The 10,721-nt window shown below is 40.1% G+C and overlaps 1 protein-coding gene across 1 annotated transcript in view; it reads right to left on the bottom strand.

Moving 5' to 3' along the window:
* Positions 1–4,479: 4,479 nt before the first annotated feature.
* The window catches only part of TDO2 (tryptophan 2,3-dioxygenase), a 186,914-nt gene continuing 180,672 nt past the window's right edge, over positions 4,480–10,721 (bottom strand). The window contains exon 12 of the mRNA XM_078676977.1: positions 4,480–4,998. Within this exon, the coding sequence (XP_078533103.1) occupies positions 4,839–4,998 (160 nt within the window). The 3' untranslated portion in view covers positions 4,480–4,838. The remainder of the gene's footprint in view (positions 4,999–10,721) is intronic.

Genomic DNA, 10,721 nt, shown 5'->3' with positions numbered 1-10,721 from the left:
CCTCTTGCAGAACTTAGACATTGCGTTCATCACGGAGACATGGTTAGACAAGTCCTCCCCACCCTGCTTAGACATGCTGGTGCCCCCAGGGTTCAACATCATCAATAAAGACAGAAAAGACCAATGTGGAGGAGGGGTAGCCATCATCCATAAAGATGACATTGACATCACCGTAATAGACCCATGCGATTATAGCTCCTTTGAGTGCTTATCTGTCACCATCAAGAATAAGGACAACAGACCGTTCACCTTCTCTACCACCCACCCGGCAACATCACTACTTTTGGTGAACACCTTGCCGACCTGATTGCCCAATGCGCACTCAAAGACACTAACCACATAATTTTCGGTGATCTCAACCTACGGTGGAACAAGACCAACAGCTCACTAATTCAATCGCTCAATACTCTCCTCTGTGACAACAACCTTCTCCAACACTGCTCTGAAGAAACTCACTACAAAGGAGTGACCGTGGATGCCAGTATTGCCCACCAAGACACAATTAGGATCGACAACATCCTGCCAGTAGACTGGTCGTATCACCACTTGATCTTATTCCACATCAACCATAGAGTCTTATCCCCGCCTCCTGTGCAAGACTTCCCCAGATGGTCCAGAAATCTCTCCCAGATTCCCCTGGACGTCATGGAAGATAGGTTAAAGCTGCTCCTACCCAGTGACAAAGCTCTATCCACAACCGACCTCGCCTCGCTCTATAAGACGAATATAGTAGCCCTTCTTGACCAACTTGCTCCTTTGAAACAAAGAAAAAACCGAGCCATTCCGTCTAGATCTTGGTTCGACTCTGACACTAATGAAGAAAGGAGACAACTAAGAGCTGCAGAAAGACGATGGAGGAGCGTGCCGACTATCTTCCACCGAGACAAACTCAGTTTTATCCGGAAGAAATACAACAATCATATAAAGGAAAAAAAATCCATGTGTTTCCGCTCTGCTCTGGATAGAGCAAAAAACAGACCCAAGGAGCTTTTCAGTATTATCAGACAGGAAAACTTCCAAACCAGATTCCTCTCTGGGGCAGGCCTCCAAAGAACGCTGCGACAACTTCGCCAACTTCTTCAAGGATAAGATCTCTAAGATCGAGAGCTCTCTGGTTTCTGACGGTTCTCCCCCTCCCTATAGCAGCATGGGGGGGGTGCTTGGTAGAGCTCCCCCACCCACTACTAAACCCTGGTCACTCTTCCAGCCCATACTAGAAGAGGAGATGGTCAAACTTATTTCCACTGCTAAACCTTCATCTCACACCCTAGACCCCCTTCCTGCTCAACTTACCAAAAAACTGAAACTCTCCCTAGCCCCACTGTGGTGCTGGAATATTAACAGCTCCCTGAAAAATGGAATTGTCCCAGACTGCCTGAAAGTGGGATAAGTCACTCCATTGCTAAAAAAAACCAGGCCTGGACATAAATGTCTTAAACAGCTTCAGACCCGTCTCCAACCTCCCTCTCCTTTCCAAAACCCTAGAAAGATGTGTACTCAAACAACTAACACAGCACTTGGATAACACCAACCTCCTCGACTCGCATCAGTCAGGATTCAGGAAACGGTGCAGCACGGAAACCACAATCCTCAACATAATTGACATTCACAAATCACTGGACTCAGAACAATGCTGCATCCTCATTCTCCTCGACCTATCGGCGGCATTCGACACTGTTGATCATAATCGTCTCCTCAAAGCCCTTGAGGAAAGGGCTGGTCTACATGATGTGGTCCTCAATTGGTTCTCCTCATTCCTCCATAACCGCTCCCAAAGAATCAAAATCAGAAGCTTTGAGTCCGACCTCCACCCAGTAAGGGGGAGTGCCAGAAAACTCAGTGCTCTCCTCTCAACATTTACATGGAACTCCTCTCCACTTTGCTCAGAAAAGCTAACATCTCCTTCCACCTCTATGCGGATGATACCCAAATCTACCTGGAAATCTCCTCTGCCAATGACATTCACGGACTCAATGAAACATTAAAGGAAGTGCAACGCTGGCTGTCAAACAACCACCTAAAGTTGAATCAGGACAAAACCGAATTACTCCTCATCTCGAACAAAGAAGAGAACCCACAAATGATTGAGTGGCTAAAAGACATTTATATGCTCAATGGGAACCTCGCCCTAGCGGACTCCGTCAAATCACTAGGCATCACGCTCGACTCCAAACTTGACCTGACCAAACAAATCAAGATCACGGCAAAGAGCGCCTTCCTCAATTTGAAGTTATTAAGCAATATAAAACCTTTCATTCCATCCAATGATCTCCAACAAGCCACTCAAGCATTGGTGCTGTCAAGACTTGACTATGGAAATGCAATCCTCTCTGGAACAGCCAAAACACATCTTGCTCTGCTAAAAACAACCCACATTTCTCCAGCACTAAAAGATCTCAAGTGGTTACCAATAGAAATGCGTGCGTACTTTAGAACAGCCTGCCTCACCCACAAAGCCCTTCACACAGGCAAACCCAAATATCTGGTATCCAAACTTAAAAAAGATGGTCAGAACAGGAATCTCAGAAGCTCTAACACCCATCTTCTGATCCCGCTTAAAGCTCGAAAACAAAAAACCGCGGACAGATCCTTTTCCGGAAATGCACCCAAAATATGGAACTCTATCCCCCCTCACATCAGAACTATCCCTTCCTTCCCTAAATTCAAAAATCAGCTCAAAATCCTGTTCTTCGACCGCTCCTTATCTAACAGATAGGAACAGTTCAGAGTGTCCAAAGCGACTTTTCTCCCCTCCCGGGGGCGGAATACCAAAACATTCATTCTGTTTTCTCCTCACTACGATTCTTATCCTGAATGTCTTGCTCTATTGGATTGTTTCTGCTTTCTTTTGCACTGCTCTGTAATTATGCGAAGCGCTCCCATACCTTCCGGTCAGGCTAACGCTATATAAAATGTCCTGAATAAAAATAAATAAATAAAATAATGAGGACCTACTGGCTCTGGTGATGCTAGTCAAAATACCTTTTAAAATGATATGAGTGTACAAATATGTCAGTACATTCTCAGTGATGAAAACTATTGCCCTTATTCATATGTAGGTGGGTGGCCCACCATTCCGTCATGGGAATTAAGTAAATTACTCTGTCCTTATAGTGGAGAGGCCACCCACCTAATTTATAAATGACCTCCAAGCAGGTGGTCATTTATAAAGGCATTGGCATCAATTGCCATTCCTGTCAATGCACTTTACTGTTTGTTGTAGGGCTGCGTTGAAAGGACAAAGCACTGCAGCAAACCGTATTCTTTTTTTCTATTAAAAAAGAAAATCCCAAAAGTAATGCTCCTCCAACATGGGAAGCATCTCCCCTGGTATAGGGAGCATACCAAAATCTGCCCATCTAAATTGGATGGCCAAGCATGTAGCCATTTCTCTGATGACTCTTATTCCTTAGGGCGATTGGAGAAGTTTGGCCACAGTGGAGACAGAGTAGTCTCTGCCGTGGCCAAACTTAAGGTCTGCCCAAAATTAAATTTGGTGAGCAGGCCAAAATATTAGTGGTCAGGGAACTCCATCATTGTTGCGGTAATGTACCCTCTCTGCAAATATATAAATCAGGCTGAATGTTATTTGCTATGATTGCACATATTCTCGGTATACAATTTCAGTTGTTATTCAGCCCGCTGGAAGCCTGCAATATTATGTTGATAGATAGGCTTGCGGAGCTGGGGAGGGTGTGTGTTCTAGGATCTAGTGCTGATGGTTTTCGTGCTGCTGATGTCCACTGGCCATGTCCTCCCCTTCTTGTGTTGGGAATGTAAGCTATGGATGATGTTGCTCTCCTTGCTTCTGGGCTGTGTGGTGGCAGAGGATGAACAACAATGGTGAGATCAAACACTTGCCTCCTTATGAATTTCTTGATTGTTACACTGTCACTCTCGGACTATAGAATGGCCAGTGTCTCTTACCTCTACTTTTACCCACAGACTCACATCACCCCTGTGCTACTGTTTTTCGGCTTTGCCTGTACTGGAAAGTAGAGGGCCGTGGATGGAGAAGAGACTTGTGGCATCCACTATCAACACTGAGGGTGCTGTGGAAGGAGGGGTCACTGCCTTTCTCACCAATGATGCACTGAGGCCATGGGAGAGTAAAGAGGTAGCAGGAGGGGTGCCCACCATTCACAAACGATGCCATGAGGTTACTGGAGGCGATGCGGGCAATATCATTCACCAGTGGTGCTCAAAGGGGTGAACAGTGGGTGGTCCAAACTATTTCTCATCTGCAAACATTACACATGGTCAAATAATAGCTTGACTACCCATTTTTCAATATCCATTCTAACATTGGAAGGAAATAATATTGAACTCAAAAACTGTATGTATTTTTGATTGGATTTTTGGCAATGCAGACTGTTAATATTTTCTTACTTTTAAGTATATCACGTTTAAACAAATGTTTAATTGATAATTTGGTTTATTTTAGAGTCCGCATTTCAAACATCAAAAGGGACACTAGAAAATGTTTCATTTTCTTTATTATTTTATGTAGATTTTTTGTTCGTTTTGTGCCCATATCGTGCAATAAACAGTTGTGTTTTTATTACAATTGAAAAACGTTATCCAGTCATTTCTTCTACAGGTATGTACAATATACATTTTATTTACACTAGTATTTGTTTCAGTTAATTTCTTTTGACCAAATAATAGTAAATACGAAACAATTTTCTTTTACATGTAAGGTACCGTAACATAGTTGTAAATAATTAATCAGAGTGTAATTACAAGATTTTTACATAAATAGATAGCGACATGATATGCAGAAGTGAAACCATATTAAAGTAGTCGTGCTACTTTGAAACCATAAATGTATGTGAAATTTAATCTGAATCCTCACTGCTGCTGCTGAAGTAGGAGCTGTCGCAGCATTCAGCCGTGTAGAGAAATTTATGCATTGATGGGTTCAGCTTTGGTATCCAATGTCTTGGCACCAAAAAAGTTGAGAGATTAAATAAATCCACGAACACCTTGTACCTGTCACTGAATGAAAACGAAAAATGTTAGAAAATTACGTTAAATGAAATTAACACAGCCTACTCTTTAAATGTTTATTTGCTATATTTAACTGGAGGTAAAAAAACATGTTGCAAGCTCACCCCTTCTGTCATGAGTTAATTTTCCTCATGACCACACACTATACGATCTAGCCTAGGCACTATTTTTTATTAACTCTTGTCATGACAGAGCGTGTAGCTTAAAAACGTATACATGATAAAGCAAAATAAAAACACAAATTTGGAAATTACACGTTGCACACATTAGATAGAAAACATCACGGGAAATGTAGTTTAGAGTAGTAGAAGAGTGCTTTTAAAATAAGAGATAAGTATTCATGCAAATGTATAAATTTTCATAAAGTACGTGAAAGAGAACACATGGCCTAGTGTCATTGAAAAGTGCTATGGGGAAATAACGTGGAGGAGAAAATATTGGAGTATTATTATTAAACAATGTGCTTGAAGTTTGAAATTTTAGGGAATGATCCTAGAAGTGATCTATACTATGAAAACGTTTAAAAAAAATTGAGATCTTCAAAACAGAAAAACGTGTAGATTCCTAAAATTGATTACTTTTTCAGTAATGGAGCATATCTAGGCATAAGTAGTGCATTATGAAAATAGTACATGACTATTAATATTGATTGATGAAAGTCATTATGAATTCATGTCATTTTAGTAATACTCGAAAATGCATTAGATGAAATGAATGTGAAGTCAAGTTAAAGGCTTCCTATTTTGACTTGTCTAGCTTTAACCTTTACTCCAAATTTTAACAATGTCTTAGTGACTATGAATACTGTTGGCTTTTCATATCACAAACTACACAGTCTGTGTTCTCTGCATAATTCCATTCCCATGGGAATGGTAAAACCATGAACTGAGTTACCTGCGACTCTGTGTGTTGCTATTACGTTTCTCTTTGACAGCCGATGTACACTTGTGAATCTTTCTGTTCTAATGGCACACGTGGGAAACTTTGTTGATGTTTTTATTCTTTAGATGACTTAATGTGTATTATGAACTGACTATGGTCTTTCGATGGTGGAGGGACACCACATGACTCAAAAGCTTCATTATGAACTTATAAAGGAAGAAACCCCGGAAGAGGGGCAACGCACTCAAGTTATTTTTCTTATGAAATGCATCGCAATCAGTTGTTTTTTTTGCTCGGCATGCTTTGTTTTGTATGCTGACTGAACTTTGAGGATTTGAATTATTTTCTCCCTTGGATTTATGGACCAATGCTACAGTCAGTAGCAGAAGAACTGAAACCCTTTATTGCCAAACTTGAACTTTAACTAGAACTTTTCCCCTTTTCTTAGCCTTATGGACAATACCCCTAAGAGACTTTACATTTCCTTTTCTTAGGTCAGAGTAGGTTATTGCTGTTAGAGTGTGAGCCAGCCTACTATCCTATGGGTGGCAGAACTTTGTGACTCTGTAAGTTGATTTCATCTATTGCTGCACAAATGCTGAGTGCTCCTATTAAAACTGTTATATCACTAACTGAAATGCTAAAGAGGCGGTTTATAGTAATGAAGTTTGCTTCTTTCATACAATAATTTAATATTCTTAGTTTGATTGAGACTTTCATTTGTGTCTGTTTCTTCATTGAAACTCTGCATTTGGTGGGAGTTGGTCTTAAGCGAGTAAGTGATGGTGATGTTTGGGAATTTCTAGAATCACCCCTCCTATCGTCAGAAAAACATTAATCAAGAGAGATTTATGGATTTGGGGTCTGGATCAGGAGCCTAGAAATATTGAAGTACATGCAAAATGACTCTAATCATAGGAGGGCGCAGTGCCGTTAGGGTAAATGGAGGATAATAAAGATATGCTTCCATACATGAGATAATACAGTGAATAGGGCGAAATATAAAATTCTCCAAAAGTCAACTAGAGTACATTTTTTGAAGAGGGCGTTTATCATTGTTTAACGTTATACCAGAATTATTTAGTAAAACTTGTGTTTGAACTATATATATACATATATTATCAGGCTTGTCTTTCTTTTTAATACAACTTTGTAAAACAAAATAGCACATTGCATGTTACTTCACTTTAATGCCTTAATAGACAGGAGGCTATGCTAGCCTAAGGGAATTTGGAAGACTTGACAAGTTGTGACAAGCATAGAGGTAGGAGGAAAAACTATTGTACCCTCCATTATCTGTTTGTAACTAACTATTTCTGAATGTGTCCTTTTGGGCATAGAGAATACCCACTGGTGGCCTGCTGAGGGTCATCAGATAAACCATCATCTAGCTTTATGCGGTTGGTAGTAATAGAGAACAGGACCTTCTTTAATGCAGAGTTCAAGTCAACATTAGTCCAGAAAATCTGTCTGTTTATGACATGTTCTATAAACTTCATTCACTCAGAAGGAAAATCCCCAAAGCAACCTTCTCCACTGATTAAATTCCTAAAATGGAAGCTGACCAGGAGCTGTGGCCAACCCAAATCAATGACATCACATTTTCTTGGTAGTGAAGTCATTGGGAAAGTCACTGGATCACTCAATCACCATATCAAAGGATGCACTTTTTATTGGATACCCTCTCTCCTGTATCCCTATCAAGCAACCTTTGATCTAAGGATAACTAAAAATGATTAAAAAAAAGGAGCTCATCATCTCCCACATTGCATGGTAGATGATATGACAATTTTCCTTCCCAGATCTGTCCTAAACCTTGACACAATTAGACCTCCAACACACTTAGATATATTTTAAGACATTAGAATACAAAAAGTCAAAAGTCAAAGTCAAAAAGATTTTTATTTGTTTTGGTACTCAACTGAGGACCACAAATATTGTAAAAAGTATACAATGTACTATACAGTTCAATACAATTTCAATAAAAGTTTTAAAAATTTATATATTTTATAGCAAATAAATTCGTTCGGAGGCCGTTTGCATACAAGTAACAGTTCTTTTGCAGTAACAATCCTACATGTCCGATAGATAGGATCTAGGTAAATTGACCGGGCGTTTACAACTTTGGCATTTGGGCATATGAATAAGAGGTGTTCGATGTTCTGGTTGCCCCCCTGACAAAGAGTACATAGCGGAGATCTGCCAGGGCTCCAAATTGAAGTAAAAGTTAACACGGGTAATATGCCCAGCCGCAACATAGTGATAGATCTCCTTACACCATGAGTAAGGGAAAAGCCTAGATATGGCTGTTCATGCTTGTACTCCAATGACTCAGTATAAGATCTGTACAGAGATAAATTGTTACAGTGAAGGTGGTCAAGGTCAAAGCTCAATTTGGGGGTAAAACATTTTAGAAAAAGTTTGAGTTGTGACGGTGACCAAGTTAACAAAATTTCAGAGCTGATTTTTGCTAATTGAAATGCCGCTGTCATATTTCTAGAGAAGATAGAATGATAAGTAACATTATCAAAGGTCTCGATCTTTAACAAGAATCGTAGTGTGCCTTCTTTAGCGTGGAGGAGGTTATAAGCCCACCGGATAATATTTGCTACAGCTGTTGCGTAAGCGCTAGTAATCGAAAATTCAAGTCTTAGCGCCTGCACTGGTGTGGATGTTGAGACTTTCAATATCTTCTTAAGTATTTGGCCTTCTTTTATATCCATATAAGACCACTGTTTTATGGCAATATGTTCAGTGGCATACGACAGGACAGGAGGAATCTTTGCTCTGTAAACTTTTATTAATGCAGAAAAATGCCTATTGCCAGTGGCCGAATACAGTCTCGACAGGGCCCCAGCATGTAATTCGCATTTCCTTTTTAGATGGTTTATTTGTTTAATGTTTTTCATGTTATATGAGAAAATCCTGCCTAGATAGGTGAATTCCTCAACCTCTTCTATCTTCTCTCCGCCCAGATTCCAGCAGTACTTAACACCTTTTTTCTTTCCGGAGAATAAAACCACTTTGGTTTTATTTAGGTTGGGAATTAAAAAGTTGTCTTTCGAATAAGTATGTAAAATATCCAGAAGACGTTGTAATCCAAAGGGGGTAAGATCAAACATTACTATGTCGTCCGCATATAACAGAGCATGTATGCGTTGGGCGGCGATCTTCAGAGGCCTACTGGAGCCTTGTTGCAGGTAAAAAGGTAAGTCATTTAAATATAAAGAGAATAGAATCGGTGCTAAGAGACACCCTTGTTTAAGGCCATTGGTCGTGCGTATTATTTTAGTCAGGCCCTTTTCGCTCCCCATTTGTACTCGGCACCATGTATTACTATGAAGGTTGACAATCACCTGAAGTAATGGTTCAGGGATTCCCATCCTCCTTAATTTGTTCCACAGGGTAGGTCTGTCCACTCGGTCAAAAGCAGTGGAGTAATCAATAAAAGCAGCGTATATAGGTTGTGATCTCCCTACTGTATATTTGTCTAAGATGGTCTGAAATATTGCTATGTTGTCGATAACGGAATGATTGGGTCGGAATCCTGCCTGAAACATGGGTATTAATCCCTGAGAAAATGCCCAGGTTTTTAATCGATCCAATACTTCCGCTGCAAAGATTTTCCCGGAAGCATCCATCAGCGCTATTTGTCGATAATTTCCGGCTATGTTTCTGTTTCCTTTTTTGTAAATAGGGATAATAATGCTTCCCTGCCAGGACTTCGGTATTTCACCAGTGTCGAAGATGTAATTAAACAGAGGAGAGAGCATCTGGCTCCACTCCTTGGGGTCAGTTTGGAAGACCTTGATGGGAATCTGGTCTGGGCCTGAAGCGCCCGTGCTTCTTGCTTTTCTTATATTCGTGGCGATAGAGATTGCCGAAGTCTTAATGACTTTGATGTCATTACTTTCCGTTTTATTGTCTAAAACCTTCCTTTCAGAGAGAGTTGAGTTAGACTTATAAAGGTCACGCAGGTATATGTCCCAATCCTCCGGTGAGACAGGGATGGCTACAAGCTTCTTTTTTGATCCAGTCATTTTTGCAATCAGAGACCAGTATTTACGCTGATTACGATGTTTGGCTGCTAATTGGATATCGACCCAGTTACAGTCCTGCAACTGCTTTTTGTGTTTGATTTTCTCTCTATGTATTTGATTTTTTAGTTTATTGATTTCCACCTTAGTTGCTGTAGAGAAATTCAGATACTGGGCTCGAATTAGTCTGTTGAGCTTTTTTACAGTTGGCGTATTCCATGTTTTATTTTTATTATTATTGTTTGTTCTATTCAAGTAATTAGCCTGTTGTAGTTTATGTTCGAGCACATTCTTAAGATTGTAAACTATATATTCAAAATTCGTTATAAGATCGTCTGAATAGATGTTGGTCAGCAATTGGGTATGAGCAACTAATGCAGTTATATAATCCAAATTGGCTGAGGTCCAGTAGATCCGCCTCTGAGATGTATTTACTTCAATTGTAGATTTATGAAATATAGGCTGGTTTATGAGAGTGGTGAAAGCCGTCCAGAGGGTTGTTAGATGTAATAGAGCGTGATCGCTCTCTTCTGTGAAATAGATGTTCAGGTGAGTAAATGTCTCCTTTATATCCGTCCCGCAGATTAAATAGTCAAGAGTGGAAGAGGTTCCATTTCCCTGTCTGGTAGGTGAGGCCGGTATATCTCCTTCAATATTGCCATTGAGGATTATCCCGTTTATACTGGGTAGGAATGTTAGTAATGACCTGCCTCTCTTGTCTGATTTATTACCTTTAGGGAATCGTGGAAGGGACGTTTCAAAAGATTCTTCTTTAAACAGTTTTGCCCATTT

This window comes from Lissotriton helveticus, chromosome 2_1 (genome assembly GCF_964261635.1).
Source record: "Lissotriton helveticus chromosome 2_1, aLisHel1.1, whole genome shotgun sequence".
NCBI lineage: Eukaryota > Metazoa > Chordata > Amphibia > Caudata > Salamandridae > Lissotriton > Lissotriton helveticus.
The sequence above is the reverse complement of the archived record's forward strand: the minus strand, read 5'-3'. Positions and strand labels throughout refer to the sequence as shown.